At 39.8% G+C, this 17,423-nt stretch overlaps 1 protein-coding gene across 9 annotated transcripts in view; it reads left to right on the plus strand.

Moving 5' to 3' along the window:
- The window catches only part of CDK14 (cyclin dependent kinase 14), a 659,101-nt gene that overhangs the window by 162,289 nt on the left and 479,389 nt on the right, over positions 1–17,423 (plus strand). For all 9 annotated transcript variants that reach the window (XM_061413377.1, XM_061413382.1, XM_061413373.1 and 6 more), the window contains one exon: positions 7,732–7,826. In XM_061413377.1, coding sequence (XP_061269361.1) covers positions 7,732–7,826 — 95 coding nt within the window. The remainder of the gene's footprint in view (positions 1–7,731; positions 7,827–17,423) is intronic.

Below are 17,423 nucleotides of genomic sequence, written 5' to 3' on the forward strand. Positions count from 1 at the left end.
GCAGGGGGCCTGGGTTCAATCCTTGGTCAGGGAACTGACTCCACGGCCCACAGCTGGAGTTCGAGTGCCCACATGCTCTCAGGAAGATTGAAGGTCCCGTGTGCTGCAGCTGAGACCCAGTGCAGTCAAAGACATAGATAAAAAGATAAATACAAGAACCTGTTGTCGGGTTGTTAGTATGTGGGGAGGTTGGGTCTGTTGCCCTGTCTAGCATCTAGATCTATTTTGTAAGCAAGTTACCCATCAACTATGAATTATCTTAGTGTTACAATGTTTAAAAGGGCTGGAAATGAGCAGGATGATAGAGCCTATTGTGAAGATCAAAGACGAAAGAAAAATTAGCCAAGGAATGTTTGACTTCAAAAATCCTTGTTTAATGAGGTGAGATAGCTCTTTTTTTAAGAGAAATTTATTTATTTATATTGCGCTGTGCTGGGTCTTCACTGCTGCATGCAGGCTTTCTCTCGTTGTGTCGAGTGGGGGCAGCTCTTCTAGCCGGCTTCTCCTTGCAGTGACTTTTCTTTTTGCAGAGCGTGGACTCTAGATGTGAGTAGTTGTGGTGCATAGGCTTAGCTGCCCCACGACGTGTGGGACCCCTCTGCCCGGGACCAGGGGTCAAACAGATGTTCCTTGTATTGCAAAGCGGATTCTACCAGACCACCAGGGAAGCCCAGGTCAAATGGTGCTGATTGAATCTGTCCCACTTCCCCCTCACCCAGTCTCACACTTCTTTAGTGTAATGTAATAGAGCAGTGATTCTTACTTGTGGTGTTCCTACAATGCAGGGGATCATCAGCAGTCTGAAGTAAGGGATTATGTTTGAAGGTTAAAGTAAATTTTCAGTGAATTCAGTGTAAAACTGTGTAGCCATATCACAGTATCACTGCAGTGAGCACTCAGGTATACTCGTGCAGTTTATTAAAATCTGGTAAAAACCCCATCCTTGTTTCCAAGGGACTTCAGTGGATGATAGACTTAAGCACGATTTAAATCTCCTCCATTTGGGTGGGAGTTAGAGCCTACCAATGTAGTAGTACAAAGAAAATAAGTTCTCAGTTCCAGTCCACTGGGTTTGAATTCTAGCTCTAGCACTAGCTCTAAGATCTTAGATGAGTTACTTTGTTTTGGAGTCTTAAATTCTTCGTATTCAAAAAGGGGTACTAATAGAACCAACTTCAACGTGGTGTTAACAGGGTTTAAATTTAGATAATGAATGTAAAGTGATAAGCTCAAAGCACGGACCATAGTAAACAATCCATAGTAGCTGATTGTTTTTGTGGATTCCATAGTGAACCTAGAGCAGCAAGGGCCAGGAGCATCTCCTTCAGGACAGGGTGATAAACACCGTTCAGCCGGAATATTACCTTGACTTTTTCATTATCCATGCCAGTGTTCCCCTCCACTGATCCAGACAATTGACAGTTCTCTGTGCCTTTATTCTGTTAAAAAAAAAATGTATTAACATTGTCTCATTAAATTCTGTGTCTCTATGCATGTAGTGTCTGTTAATAATTGCTGATTAGCGCTCTGTATATCCAGTCCTCTAAAGTGCTATCTCAAACCTGCAGTCTAAATGGAGGAAGTGATTAAGCAGAGAATAGTGGCCCCATAAAGCTATTTCCATCCATCCATGCACCTGACATCAAAGAGCCAAAGATAATGTTGGGGTTAACTGCTTATTGGTTTGAGCTAGCATCTTTATTTAAAATGTGATGATTTAATGAAGTTTCAAGGGAAAAAAGAAAAAAAAAAAGGCAAACCAAAGGCTCGGGCTTTAATTATCCAAGAAAACAGGACTTTTTCTGAATTATTCTTAGTTGGCTCCTTTGATTGGAAGTATTTTAATATTGGCCTCTCAAAACACTTGGCATTTGAGTTCCTTATTTATATTCAAAATAATTAAGATCAGAACATTTCTGTTTACTTAAAATAGGAGATTAACTTTACAAGAATTTAACTCTTAAAGCTCAGACCATCTCACAGACATGGCCTGTTCCATGGACCCATTCTTTGGTGGACTAAAATCACTTTTAGAGAGCCACTATCTGTGTGTGATTCTTTCTGTCTTACAGCATGATTGATCTGTAAATTGCAGTATATTTCCACAGTGTGTTCATATCAGTTGCACAAGGCAAATCACATTGACTGTTTTCCCACCCAATGTGGCAAAATAATCATTTTCTGCCATCATATTGTTAATAGAATGTACTTTAAGCATGGCAGTTAATGCACCCAGATCTACTCAGTTAGATAAATAGAATACTTTGTGTCATTAACATCTATTGCTTTATTTTTTCTTATGGGTAAATGAGATATAGCCTAAAAAAGAGTGTTATCCTTAGTTTTTGAATTTCTTTAATTCAGTTTCCTCAAATAGTAAGTTTAATATGGTCCATGTCTTAAAATTACATAAACTAATATAGGCAGTTTAGGAAGAGTGAAATATATCCTTTTTGGAAAATTATCTGCACCTTTCCAGAAAGATAAAATAATAGCTTCCTATTATGTTACCAGCTTTGTGTAACGTGTCTTGTCCTTGCTCTCAGTACACATTAGCAGTTTATCTCCTAATAGGACTAAAGAGGTAATTTTCTGCTGTTTCTTTTTTCTTTAACTTAGATTGAATTTAGTCTTAAAGGAGCACAAAAGCAAACATACAGACTCCTCATTCTGATTTTAAATAATTTAGAGTGGAACTGTGAACACAATATTTTCCCATTGAAGATCATTTTATACTGAAGTTTAATATAGGTTTTAAAATTTCTATTTAAAACTTGGGCTCAGGAGGGTGATGGTAAAGTGTGACATTCTCAAGCTGTTTCTTGGTGATGAAAAATGCATGAGAACATAACCCACACAGGACTAGTCAGGCGCTTTTGAATGTAATTTTCCATCAAGTTTTACTTGATTCAACTCAACATGTGGTTGATGCTTTACCAGTTTCTTGAAGAAAAAAGAATAGATGGTCCATTGTCTATTAATTTCTTCTTGTAAAGTTTTTTTTGTTCATTTTCTAACTGCAGTTAAATATCTAAATCATAATACTTCAACCTTTCTTCTTTTCTTGTGTGTACACATTTATTTAAATTTTCTTTTAGGTATAGATTTGCCTGCATCCCATGGGTCTTAAAATGTCATGTCCTCAATGCCGCCTATGTACTTATAAATTTTCAATTTAGATTTGCTTTTTAACCCATATGGCTAGACTATTTATTTTTCTTTTTATTCTTATTAATAATTTCTAATTTGTTGCGTTGTGTTCAGAATAAGTAACTTGAAGTGTTTCTTACAGTTTTGATATTGAGATTTTTTTTTTTGGTGGCCTAATCTTTCACCATTTTTTGTGAATGTTAAATGTGTACTTAAAAAGAATATATGTTAATATGCATATGTTAAAACGTTATTTCTAATACTCAAGCCCATATGTCTCTTACTTATTGGTCATTTGCCTGCTCTGTTGATGTCTGAATGATGAGTGTTTGTCTGGCATTATCACTGTGGATTTCACATTTCTCATTTTATTGTTACCAGCAACTATTTCATACACTGCAAAGCTATGTTGTTTGGCTCATACTAGTGTATGATTAGTAAATTTCTTGGTGGATTTTAACAAGGACCTACTGTGTAGCACAGGGAACTGTGCTCAATGTTATGTGGCAGCCTGGATGGGAGGGGGGTTTGGGAATGAATGGATGCCTGTATATGTACATGGCTGAGTCCCTTCCCTGTTCACCTGAAACCATCCCAGCATTGTTAATCGGCTATAACCCAATGCAAAATAAAAAGGTTTTTAAAACGTAAATCTCTTTTTGGATTTTATTGGAGAAAATAATCTATCTGCTGTTTTGTGAATTCTGTCTTGTCTGCCGTCAGTGTTGCTATAATGTACAGTTTTGCAAAAATACTTTTTTTGGCTAGATTTCCCTTTTTATTTTCAGATTTGCTCTTTTGTGTGTGTTTTTTAATTTGTTTGTTTGTTCTTTTGTCTTTTCTCAATAGCACATTGCTAGATTGTCTTTCCAATCTGAGAACTTTCTTTTAGTAGGGAAATTTTTAACGTTCTATTTATTATAAACATTGATATGTTTGGATATAACTTTCTTATTTTATGATTTTCTACTTTATATGTTTGTTATTGAGTATATGCCCCTTCTCTAGCTTCTCCATTCTTTTCCCTTTTTTCCCTTCTTCTTTTCTCTTACATTCTTTCTCTTCTTAACTTGTTTGGGATTTGTACATCTTATTTATTCTAGTAATTACCATCTAAGTCTTAAGAAATGTACTAAAAATTATGCATATGGAGTTAATTAGTATCTGCAATCTGTCTTTAACAATCCAGTAAATCCCAGTATGCTTTTATTTTTATTATTCTACTGTCTCTTGCCTTCCTGCACTTCCCCCGTCACTCTGACTCTAACTTATATGGAGATAAAATGGAATTTTGTACCTTTTCTTTCCCTGTGGGTGATAAAATTGCAACTTTTCCATCCCAACTGATACTCAGCTATCTTGAGTATCAGTTGCTTGGTTGTCTTTTTTCAGCCATTGTTAAATCTATAAAAATACTATGCTGGTTGAAAAAATTTTCTGTTTAAATGTAACTTCTCCCTAGATTTTTTTTTGAAAATTCCATTCAGACGTTGAACTTATTACTTTTTCACCTGTGTACATTCTTTTAGTCACGGCCCATATTAAATATTTAATCTCTAAATCTCTGTTTCTTTTTAAAGGATACAATATCTTCTTGGATCTCTCTTAAGATACCGGTTATTTTTATTCAGTGTTGTTACGTTTTCAATAAGATGTTGGTATTCCTGAAATGATATGTGATTCTTGGTTGTATACTCAGTTTTGTATTTTAGAATTGCTCTCAGCTTATTCTGTTTTCTGTACCTTGTCTCTGGTGATTGTGTGAGAGGCAGGGACTGACTACATTTGAGGAAGTAGATGTTTTATTCTTTCTCTGGGTATTACCCACTCAGTCCTCGCTCTGCCCTTCTAGCCTGAATACCCACCTTCTCAGCTGTCTCCTCTGCACATGTTCCTGCAGTTTGCTTGGGAGGACATTATGTGTTCAGCTCTGTCGATCAGTCTCCTACTTACCTAGTAGTAGTGTTAGTCGCTCAGCTGTGTCCAGCCCTTTGTGACCCCGTGGACTGTAGCCCGCCAGGCTCCGTTGTCCATGGGATTCTCCAGGGAAGAGTACTGGAGTGGGTTGCCATTCCCTTCTCCAGGGGATCTTCCTGACCCAGGAATTGAACCCGGGTCTCCTGCATTACAGGCAGATTCTTTGCCATCTGAGCTATAGGGAACCCCATTTACCTAGAGGTTCCTAATTCTTTTATCTGTACTAGTTTTCTCCTACATATTAAGGCTCTACGTCCCCCCAGTTTTTTTGAAGTTTTGATTCAGATTACTTTTTGTGTTTTAGAATTCCTCAAAACATGTGATTAGAAATTGACACTCTTTTTTGTTTCCCTTTTGTATTTCTGATTTATTATTTTTGAAAAGTTTCTTTTCAGTCATTCTGTGGCATTCTAGGTAGGAAGGAGGTAAACAGCATTGCTCAATTTGCTGCATAGAATCTTTATAAACTGTAGGAGTCAGATTCATTGAGGGTAAATTGTGTTTTTTCATAAGTGGTATAAGAGCACATGGTCAAGAATAGTGTAACATTAAGTTCTTGCCCTAAGCTTCTAAGATTGGTTTCTTACAGAGTTCCACAGTCATTAGTAACGTTTAATCAGTTACAAATATACTTAAAACTGTGATTACATAATACTTTTAAGAAGTTATTAATTCCTTATAGAATATTCATTTTAATGTGTATTGATACTATCTTTTTATAGTGACATTAAAATAGCAGGTAATTTATCCTCATAGAGGACAGCACTCCCTTTTTCTTGCTGTCTGGTGAAAGTGGGGTGGGAGTTGACCGCAGCAAGAGTGATGAGACCACTTGCTCCTAGCACTTTTGTGGTCATGATAGGATGTACGGTTTCTTAAGGGAGAATGATTTTGTTGCAGCTTAACCTTAAGGATTGGTGTATGTAGACATAAGAGAGTTCATTTTGTAATAACTAGTGTTACCTGAATGTATTTCATTATTTGTATTATTGCTAAAAGGTATCAGAGAGGTAACTTTATATGACTGAATTTTATACAGTCATGATTTATAACAGGAGTCAGGTAGTAAATATTTTCAGCTTTGTTGGCTATATGATCTTTATAGTAACTATAATTCTGCTGTAGCTTGAAAAGCATAAAAGTGAAAAGTGAAAGTGAAGTCACTCAGTGGTGTCCGACTCTTTGCGACCCCATGGACTGTAGCCTACCAGGCTCCTCCGTCCATGGCATTTTCCAGGCAAGAATACTGGAGTGGGTTGCCATTTCCTTCTCCAGGAGATCTTCCCAACCCAGGGATTGAACCTGGGTCTCCCACATTGTAGGCAGACACTTTACCATCTAAGCCACCAGGGAAGTTGAAAAAGCATAAAAAAATATGTAAATGAATGAGTGCGACTGTGTTCCAATAATGGGCTTCCCTGGTGGCTCAGTGGTAAAGAATCTGCCTACCAATGCAGGAGACCTGGGTTCCATCTCTGGGTCTGGAAGATTCCCTGGAGAAGGAAATGGCAACCCAGTCCAGTATTTTTTGCCTGAAAATTCCATGGGCTGAGGATCTTGGCAGGCTACAGCCCGTGGAGTTGCAAAAGAGTAGAGCACAACTTAGCGACTTAAACAACAAATGTTCCAATAAACTTTAGGTCACTAAAACTTGATTTTCATATAATTTTCACATGCTATGAAATTTTATTCTTTTTTAGATTCCCTCTGCATTAAAAATATATAGAGTTTTCTTACGTTTACGAGATATGTAAAACTAGGTGGTAGGCTAAATTTTTTAGCCCCTAATTTAGTTTTTCCAGTAGCCATATATGGATATGAGAACTGGACCATAAAGCTAAGCGCCAAAGAATTGATGCTTTCAAATTGTTGTGCTGGAGAGGACGCTTAAGAGTCCCTTGGTCTCAAAGAAGATCCAACCAGTGCATCCTAAAGGAATTCAACCCTGAATATTCACTGGAAGGAGGATGCTGAAGCTTGAAGCTCCAATACTTTGGCCACCTGATATGAAGAGCCAACTCATTGGAAAAGACCCTGATGCTGGGAAAGATTGAAGGCAAAAGGAAGAAGGGGGTGGCAGAGGATGAGATGGTTGGATAGGATCACCAGCTCAATGGACGTGAGTTCGAGTGAACCCCGGGAGATGGTGAAGGACATAGGAGTGTGTGCTGCAGTCCATGGGGATGCAGAGTCAGACACGACTTAGTGATGAACAACAACCACAGTTTAGAAGACTATATGATAACACGGAAAATATTCCTTTTGAGTGAAAAAAGCAGGTTACAAAACACTATCTGTAGTGTGATCTGTAGTGATGAATGTTAGAAAGCCTTCATCAGCATACAGAGAACACTAGAAGAGTCACTGATGGTGGTTCCCTGTTGGTGATTAGATCATGGGTAAATTTAAACTACACTGTGTTCATATGCATTTTCTTAGTTTTGTATCCTGAATATTTATAATGTTTTTAAAAATAAACATTCTTATAGCAGAGAGGAGTTATTTAAAAACTGATAGAGAATCAACATTTTCAGCAAAATTGGGTTATTTATTGTTAATTAGTTTGATACAATCTGTTTTGTTTACCCTCTGCTTCATTTTTAGCCAACAAGTCCCAAATTTGGAAAAGCTGACTCATATGAAAAACTGGAAAAACTAGGGGAAGGATCTTATGCTACAGTATACAAAGGGAAAAGCAAGTAAGTTCACTCAGTTTTGAATATTTCACATGGAAAGTATGCCTGCTCTCTTAGTACAAAATAACAGTGTATTTAAATAATTTTCACAAACAATAGACTTTCCTCCCTCAGGTTTTCTGTTATTTGTTGTTGTCATTGTTTTAACAAATCATTAGAATTGGTTTTTTTCTGTGAGCAAAGTTTTGCAGACTTGCCCAGTTCCTCTTTTCTATGCTACCCCTCCCCCATCTTTATTTTCTCTTTCTCTCCTTGGAGGTGGAACCCTCCAATGACAATTCATTTCCAGGTGAATGATATGATTAATTTCTTCTGGAGGTTTAGGGTTTGCTTAAGAATAAGAGGACTGATTTCATGGAGTCAGATGTATTGACCATTCTTGGGACCTTTTTTTTTTTTTTGTATGTTCTTTTTTTTTTATATAATTTTATTTTATTTTTAAACTTTACAATATTGTATTAGTTTTGCCAGACATCGAAATGAATCTGCCACAGGTATACCTGTGTTCCCCTTCCTGAACCCTCCCCCCTCCTCCCTCCCCATACCCTCCCTCTGGGTCGTCCCAGTGCACCAGCCCCAAGCATCCAGTATCATGCATCGAACCTGGACTGGCGACTCGTTTCATACATGATATTATACATGTTTCAATGCCATTCTCCCAAATCTCCCCACCCTCTCCCTCTCCCACAGAGTCCATAAGACTGGGACCTTTTTAAACTGAGCTTTTATGCCATCTTTCAGAAGTAATTAAACTACAAGCTCTTTCTTCCTGTCTCCTTTGACCTCACGCTGTAAGTATTTCCACAGACAGAAGCAACTCTTCTTCTTTCCCCCATGCTATCCTGGGATCAGGACACAGACTTGGATTCTTTTTTTAATTTTTTTAAAAAAATGAGGTAATTTTAAATTTAATTTAATTTGGTGATTTATTTTGGCCTTGGTAAGTGGCATGTGGGATTCCTAACCAGAAATTGAACTCGTGCCCGCTACAGTGGAAGCATAGAGCCCCAACCCCTGGACTGGCAGGGAATCCTACAAATTTGGGTTCTTCAGAAGCTTGCCTCTGTATGTTCCTGATATGCCTTCTCCCTCTCCCTTTTTTATTAACACTGAGTTACTGTATTTGGTAACACGTAGCGTGTAAACTGTCCTCGTTTTTGTCTCTCTTTTAAGTCATTATTAAGGGTAGGAAATTCCAACTAAGCAATCAGTTAGCAATAATTGAGTTACTCACTAAGATAAGTAATTAAAGAGCTATAGAAGACAGTTCTGTGAAGGATCATTCTAAACTTGTCATTGGAAATTTTGACTATTTGCTTATTGAGGTACTCTGGCTTTTCTGGAAAGTAGTCTTACACCGCTGTTCATAGTTTTTAAGTTAAGATGGTGAAGCAATATTCCTGATAAAGGAAGATATGTAAGTATGGAAATTCAGGAATGCTGTAGATCAAAAATTGAGTGTTAATTTTGAGATTTTATTTTTTTACTTAAAAAAGCCTTATAAATTTTGAGTAGGAAAAAAATATATGGGGAACGAAGTAACAAAATCTAGAGGGCTGTTGATGACTTCATTCTATCCCTTGAGCATAATGAAATATCATGAAAATGGCTTCACTAGTTGAGTTAATTTCAACAGTGGTTGTATCCCAGGTTTTTTTTTATTTTTTCCTAAGGAAAAATAGTATTCTGCTGTATAAACATAACTTGCACCTTTGATGTTAAGAAGGTGAAGATAACTAGACTGAATTAAGCAATTGTTTTGTATAAAGTATGGTATACTCATTGTCTCAGTTACTCCTCACGACACTCTGTAAGATAGGCCCCATTATTACATTATTGCCATCTCCGCTGGACCAGGCGTCTTGGTGCCTAGAGAAATTTCGTCCCTTGTCCAAGTCCATGCAGGTTATTAGTGACAGAGCTTGTCTTGGCTCATGTCTATCTGATTTGAGGTCGTCTTTTCCTAACCATTGTCCTTCCACAGGATAAGGTCTTTTTGGAAAGACTTGGTCCTGCGTAAATATTCCAGATGGTTGTCCCAGATGCTCTGACTTATTTTAACTGTGAATCCAACTGAAGCAAACATAGCATTTCGTTATATGGAAATGAACCAATCACTTTGCAGTGCCCTCCCATCAAAGATATGCTCGCCTGGTTTCCAAGTACCAGATTACAACTCAGATGCTTCAGATTTATGACAAAATCTTGAGACATAGTTGAAACGTTCTGTTTATTATGCCTGAATAAAACAAAGACTGCTTTTTAAGTACCTACAGTCTTTGAGAAGGATCCTTCTGGACAGTTAATACTTTTCACTCCAGCAGGTTTCAGTGTAACCTGTCAGCATTTCTCGAGCAGTTTAAAACTCTCTGGTCACGTGAACTATTTAATTTCCTCCAGCTGGAGATGGAATCCACTGACCACTCACCTGCTTTAGGAGATGACAGGCTGCTTGGCTTATTTTACAGCGGTAAGTGGCCTTACCTTTACAGTGGCAAGGTCAGGCCAAAGAACAATAGTCACGTGCATCTAGCAACATTGGAGAGCTGAATTTGGTGTGTCTTCTGAAGCACTGCATGGTTTAAAGAGTCAGCTGAATGTCGGGATCCTTGTTCCAATACTACTCACTCTCTCATAGCTGTCTGCATCCCTACTTCTTCGTTTTTTTTTCAATTGTTCATTTAATTCATCTCTTTGACTGTGCTGGGTCTTAGTTGTGGCATACTGGATCTAGTTTCTTGACCAGAGATCAAACCCAGGCCCCCTCCTTTGGGAGTCTTACGACTGTGCTGGGTCTTAGTTGTGGCATACTGGATCTAGTTTCTCGACCAGAGATCAAACCCAGGCCCCCTCCTTTGGGAGTCTTAGCCACTGGACCACTAGCGAAGTCTTCGTGCTTCCATCTTTAAATATTGTCTTTAGCATCATGCTCAAGAGCAGCTGTCATTACATTGCAATAAAGCTGCCTGTCATTTGTAGAGATACCACTGATGCTTGAATGGTGAGCATTTTACGTATGTGTAAAATGTCAAGTTTGGATTTTGCCATAGAGCTCATTTTATTAGTTTGCTAGACTGCTAAAATAAATAGCATAGCTTAAGCATGGCTTAAACAGCAGAAACGTATCATCTCCTGGTTCTGGAGGCTAGATCTAAGATCAGGGAATTGGCACAGCTGGTGTTCTTACGGCTGGTGCCGTAAGGCAGAGTGTGCTCGTTGACTCTGTCCTCGCTCCTGAGGTGTCCGGCAGTCTTTGGCGCTCCTGACTCGGTGCTACGTCACCCTGATGTCTGCCCTCATGTTCACGTGGTGTTCTCTTTCGACATGTTTGCCTCCACATCCCAATTTCCCCTTTTTATAAGAACGCTAGTCATTTTGGATTAGGGCCCACTATAATGACCTCATTTCGCTTGACTACTTCTGTAAAGATGCTGTGTCCATACAAGATGTTGCTAGGATTTAGGACTTAGAACTTCAGCATATCTTTTTTGGAGGATACAGTTGAATCCATAACACTCATTCATTTCAGACCTCACTAATTTAGCATCAGTGTGCATGGTAATATTCTTCTTTACCATCTCCATTTATGGTATAAGTACCTCATCTTTTATTTCATGGTTCAAATAAAATAGGCAAAGAATATCCCCCCAATCAAAAGACTTGTGTAATTTTTGACTTTGATACCGTTGCCGTTAGCCATTGTTTAGAAACCTGAGTAGAAATAGAAAGATTTTTTTTTACTCTTGAATTCACTTGGGTTTCTTATTCCTGTAACAGTACATAGTCTGGGGAGAAGTTGTCTGAGATTCCTATACTGTGTAGCTTTTTGGTAAGGAACTTGCCTCTAAAAAGTATGGCTGGTTAACTGCAACCATTTCAGCGTACAACACTTACAAACAAGTTTCTTATTAAAAAAAAATTTTTTTTTGAACCCTCCCACAGTTCCATGTTTAAGTAGAGATTTGTTTTGTTTTGAAACCAGTGTTCTCCAGCTTCTTAATACTTTCTTTGTGCTTATGTGTGTTTATGTTTGGGATGGGAGGCAGTTTATCATTACTCCTGTTACTAATCTTTTTCCTGGTTTGATTTCCTGGTTTTGTTCTCTCGTCTAAATCCCTGTAACATTTAATATAGGATTTAAAAAAATCATGCAGTGTATAATACTCTACATTTTAAAACTTGTGGCATTTAAAGATATCTTTAGTTCAGCACCTTGAAATCCTCTGTTTTCCAGAACACTTTTGTACATTCAGAGATTTGTTCACATTTTTTGAGTTTTTAAAACTAATGGTGAGTGTTCTATGCTGCAGGTGGATAGAAAGAAGCTTAGATACAGATTCTGCCCTCAGGAAACAACAGTTTTGAAGGGAGATGGTCCATATGCTATAAATAACTCTGTATAAGTTAGAATGTTGTTATTGTTGATTAGTCACTAAGTTGCATCTGACTCTTTGCAACCCCATGAACTGCAGCTTGCCAGACCCCCCTGTCTTTCACTATCTCCCAGAGTTTGTTCATGTCTATTGAGTCAGTGATGCCATCCAGCTATCTCAACCTCTTTCGCTCCCTTCTCCTCTTGCTCTCAGTCTTTCCCAGGATTAGGGTCTTTTCCAATGAGTTGGCTCTTTGCATTAAGTGGCTACAGTATCTATCTATCTATTTACATATACATACAGCTAGAATGCAGTCAGAAAGGCCCAGGGGAAATGGTGTGAAATTTCAAAAAGAAGAATGTTGAGTAAAGTATTTATTCTCTCCAGTGGCGACTGGTTGAATTCATAGCCTCATGTGCTTTTAAATCCAGCCTCCCTCGTCACTGTGTGTTATTTGTAGGACTCCTTGGGAGAGTTTTCTTATGGGACTTGGTCCTCTAGGCACACGCAATGACATTTTCACTGTTTGTTACCAAACTCTTCACAAAGTCTGTGAAAGCCCGAGGGCCATAACGTAAAAGCAAGCTGCTTTATTTGAATTATTGTGCAAATTTAAATAAAAGCACTAGTGTTGTGTTTGAGTGTTAACGTGGGATTGGCGTTAAGCAATAGAATTTGAAAGGCTTGGCGGGTTGTTCACGGGTGAGCTCATGAATGGCTGCCTGTTGTAGGTAGGAGCTGTGAGCGCCAGCCACTTCAGCTCCCAGACTTGGAGTGTGGCGGGCTTGTGTGTTCCTCACTGCGCTGGGATCTGCTGGAGGGGTGCACCTGCATCTCCTCCTCACCCCAGATGCTCGAGTTTTCCTGGCTTCCACCCCCTGCCGCGAGTGGTGGGAACCTTTACTCTTGCCTGGGACAGACTTCAGACTCCTCTCTTTTCCTTCCTGTTTTATCTAGAGAGGATGGAGACTGTGGCTGCTTGTTTTTAAATTAATGCATTCCTTCATTTGGCTGCCTCAGCTCTCTGTTGCGGTACTGTTTTAGCCATGGCATGCAGCGGGAAGCCGGGCCCGCTGCGATGGGAGCACGAAGTCTTGGCCCCCGAACCACCAGGGAAGTCCTGTTGCTGCTTGTTTTTGATTTTCTCATACTTCTTGTGTCATTTAGAGGAAGAGAAACTTTGTTCTCTAGTTCCGTCTCTGGAATTAAGAGTATGGGACTTAGTCATCCCATGGATGCTCCTGATTTCTGGTCTTTTTTTTTTTCCCCATCTCGTCATCAGTTTCTGTTGAGGTGAAGGTACCAAAACCTTCCTCCTGCAGGAGCCTGCTCGACAGAGAAGCCTGCCCACGCTGGTGTGTGCCAGCTCTGAATCGTTATCTCAGAGGTCAATAGGAAGGAATAATGGAGGAATTTGCTCATTTTGTGTAACACAAGACTTATGTGATTGCAAATGCCAGTCTTCTTTTAGCATTTCTTTCTGCCAATTTGTGCCGAATAATTGAACTTGAAATCAATGACCTCATAAATTGAGAGACTACAGCCAAACCAAGGCTGAGCCATACTAAATACGTTTCAAAGAGCTCTTCAAAGGCCCAGGAGAAGTAGGGGAAGAAATGCTGTTAATTAAAACAAGCAGTAGCAAGAAGAAAGGCAGTGGCAGTTAACCACCTTTTCAGAATATCTGAGATTAAAGAGGGGCTGGCTGTTACTGCTGGGCCCTGAAGGTCAGCTCCACTGAAACACTATCAGCAGAGTGTGAAGCATTCTAGAAGTCAGAAAACCTCAGACGCAGAACACTGGACTCCGGGTTCACTGAGGTTCTGGTCTTCAGTGTTGATACTTGGACTGTTATACCGACTTTCAACATCCTGAGAGGTTATCTACCCACAAACAGAAGCTACAGACGAGAGGCAAATCTGATTACTTTTTATCGGCTCTGCTGCTCTCCGTTTCTCATTAGGTCTGCTCTGATTTCTTTTTGACTTTGGGTCCATAGGCTTATTGTCACAGCTCACTTCAAAGATCAAGCCTGTAAGCACACTATTCGTCACATGGTGTGAAAAACAGCAGCCTGCTATGATAATGCAATCCATGTTAGTTTTGTAATTTAATGCACAAAGTACGGTATTACAGCGTACATCAAGAGACACTGGATTAAAAATGGAATGAATGGAGTTGGCACCATGTAATTTCCAAACTGGGGGCTCCTTGTGTACAGATGAACATTGGAAAAGTAAAATTTTTTATCTTTACTTAGTCCGAGGAGGATAACAGCCCACCCACCAGCATCTACTAATTTTATTTTTCAAAATCTTAAAGCCTATTCAGATTGCAGACTCAGCCCAGACTTCCTTTGGAAGAAGAATGCAAGGCATTGCAAGCTGGTTCGTGGGCACAGCTGGTTTCCTTTAGTTTGCAGCAGATACACAAACAATACCTAATCTTTTTGACAAAAGTGACAATGAGGATATTGTTTAAGCAAGAAGCATGATTTCAATAGTTAGACTACACTGCACGGGGATAGCTTTCCTATTAGACAATATTTTAATGATGGCCTCCGTTAGCCATTTTCATTATCAGGGTTCTTTGATCATTTGATTAGGAGACCCTCAAAATAATCAGTGATATTTCCTGTCTTTAGGGTTGTAGTCTAGCTGGTGAAAATGGAGGCATTCTTTGGAAATTAGGAATCCTTTGAAAGAGTTAGTGTAGAATATCCAATTATCATAATGTCAGGGCTCTTAGACTCTCTTGCAGTTCAGCTTAAGTGGTTTTTGAGGAGGGCTTGGAATGACATGGTAAGATTGGTTTCAGTTTAAAGCAAACCCACATTCCTGAGTTGCTTCATTATTATTGCCATCCTTTTAGTTTAAACCAGGATGCATTTGCTGATGCCTGGAGACATATTTGTTTTCATAACTGGGGGAGTGGTAGTGGTGGTATTGGCATCGAGAGGCCAGGGGTGTTGTGAAACATCGTACAAATGAACAGGACAGTCTCATGCAACAAAGACTCGTTTGGCCCCAAGTGTCAGTAGCGCCAAATCTGAGAAGCCCTGGTCTCACCAAGGAGTGTATAGAGGCGTTGCCCATTTCAAAGAGCTCTTTCCATTGGAGATGTTTCCTAAGCTGGTACCGAGTTTGGGGTTCTGGGCCAAGCAATGGATCTGTTGTTGTCGTTCAGTTGCTAAGTCGTGTCCAACTTTTGTGACCCTGTGGGCTGCAGCACCCAAGGCTTTCCTGTCCTCCACCATCTCCCAGAGTTTGCTCAAACTCAACGTCCATTGAGTCAGTGATGCAATCCAACCATCTCATCCTGTCACCCCCTCTCCTTCATGGTGGACCAAAGAGAGTTTTGCTTTCCATGGGGCCTGTCATCTAGTGGGGAAGGCAAACATGACTCAAGTCAGCAGCCTGTGTGCTCGTTGCTCAGTCGTGTCTGACTCTTTTGCAACCCTATGGACTGTAGCCCACCAGGCTCCTCTCTCCATGGGGTTTCCTTGGCAAGAATACTGGAGAAGTATTCTGCTACTTCCTTCTCCAGGGGGTCTTCCTGACCCAGGGACTGAACCCACGGCTGTTGCATTTCCTGTGTTGACAAGTGGATTCTTTGCCACCACGCCACCTGGGAAGCCCCAAGTCAGCAGACAAATTACAGCAGATGTAGTTTTAAATCACGTAAAGGAAAAGTGAGCTGCTGCTGCTGCTGCTAAGTCACTTCAGTCGTGTCCAACTCTGCGACCCCACGGACTGCAGCCCACCAGGCTCCCCCGTCCCTGGGATTCTCCAGGCAAGAACACTGGAGTGGGTTGCCATTTCCTTCTCCAATGCATGAAAGTGAAAAGTGAAAGTGAAATTGCTCAGTTGTGTCCAACTTAGTGGCCCCATAGACTGCAGCCTACCAGGCTCCTCCGTCTATGGGGTTTTCCAGGCAAGAGTACTGGAGTGGAGTGCCATTGCCTTCTCCGAAAAGTGAGCTAGGAGAAATAATTAAGGTAGCGGGTGGTGGTTTCTATGTTTATGTCAGGGACAGCGGTAGGCAGTGCGTCTACCTTAGATGAATGGCCAGTGGAAGCCTTGCTGATGAGGGGACATTTACACTTAAATCTGAAGGAGGAGATGTAACCAACCAAGTAAAGATCAGGGACAAGAGAGTTGCACGTCAGACCCTGGGAAGAGCTTGGTGTTTTCTGCAGACTCAGAGAGCCCCATGTGACTGGGAGTTCAGGGGAGGTTGGTATGATTTGAGCTTTGAAGAGTTGTCAAGGATTTGAGGATAGTCTTAGGAATGTTCTGCTTATATATTACTGCAAAATGAACTACCTCAAAGCTTAGAGAGTTAAAACAGCAGCTGCCATTTATTTTGCTTATGAACTTGCTATTGCGAAGGGCTGGACGGGAAAGGGTTGTAGCTGTTCCATATGGTGTCATTTTTCACAGCTGAACTGGGAAATGAGGGGTCTGTATATGATTCACTAGGTGGATATAAAATGCTCAATAAGAGGGGGAAGAAAAAGAAGAAGGAAAAGGATAAAGCAATGAATAGAAAACAGTTACAAACAGGATAGATATTAGTGCACTTATATGAAAATCACTTTGAATGTAATTGGTGTAAATACTCCAGTTGAAAGACAGAGATTGTCAAAGTGGATAAAATACAAGATCAAACTAACTATATGTTCTTTATCAAAAACCCACTTTAGGTATAAAGATTCAGGTTAAAAGTAAAGTAAGAGAGAAAAATATACCATGCTAACTCTAATTAAAAGAAAGCTGGAATTAGTGATACTCATTTCAGACTAAGCAGACACTTCTGATGATTCTAAAGACCATCAGAGATAAAGAGGGGCATTCCATAATGATAGAGAGGTCAGTTTTCTAAAAAAGACACAAAAGTTCTTAAAGTGTATGTATCTGACAATAAAGTGTCAAAATACATGGGGCAAAAACGGATACAACTGAAGGATTGATAGGCAAACCCCCTGTAGTAACTGGAGACTTCAGGACCCGTCTGTCTGTCAGTAACTCATAGATCAAGCAAGAAGGAGTATTAGCAAGGAATAGATGCCCTGAACAACAACAGAATACAGAAGGTGGAAGCCGCCTACATGGTAAGGCCCATGCCCAGCATTGAGGGGTCACTGTCAACTTCATCAATCAACTGTTGGAAGAGACCAGATTCCCGGGAAGGGGATGCAGACTGCACTTCTCAGCGAAAAATGTCA

Source organism: Bos javanicus, chromosome 4, assembly GCF_032452875.1.
Source record: "Bos javanicus breed banteng chromosome 4, ARS-OSU_banteng_1.0, whole genome shotgun sequence".
Lineage (NCBI taxonomy): Eukaryota > Metazoa > Chordata > Mammalia > Artiodactyla > Bovidae > Bos > Bos javanicus.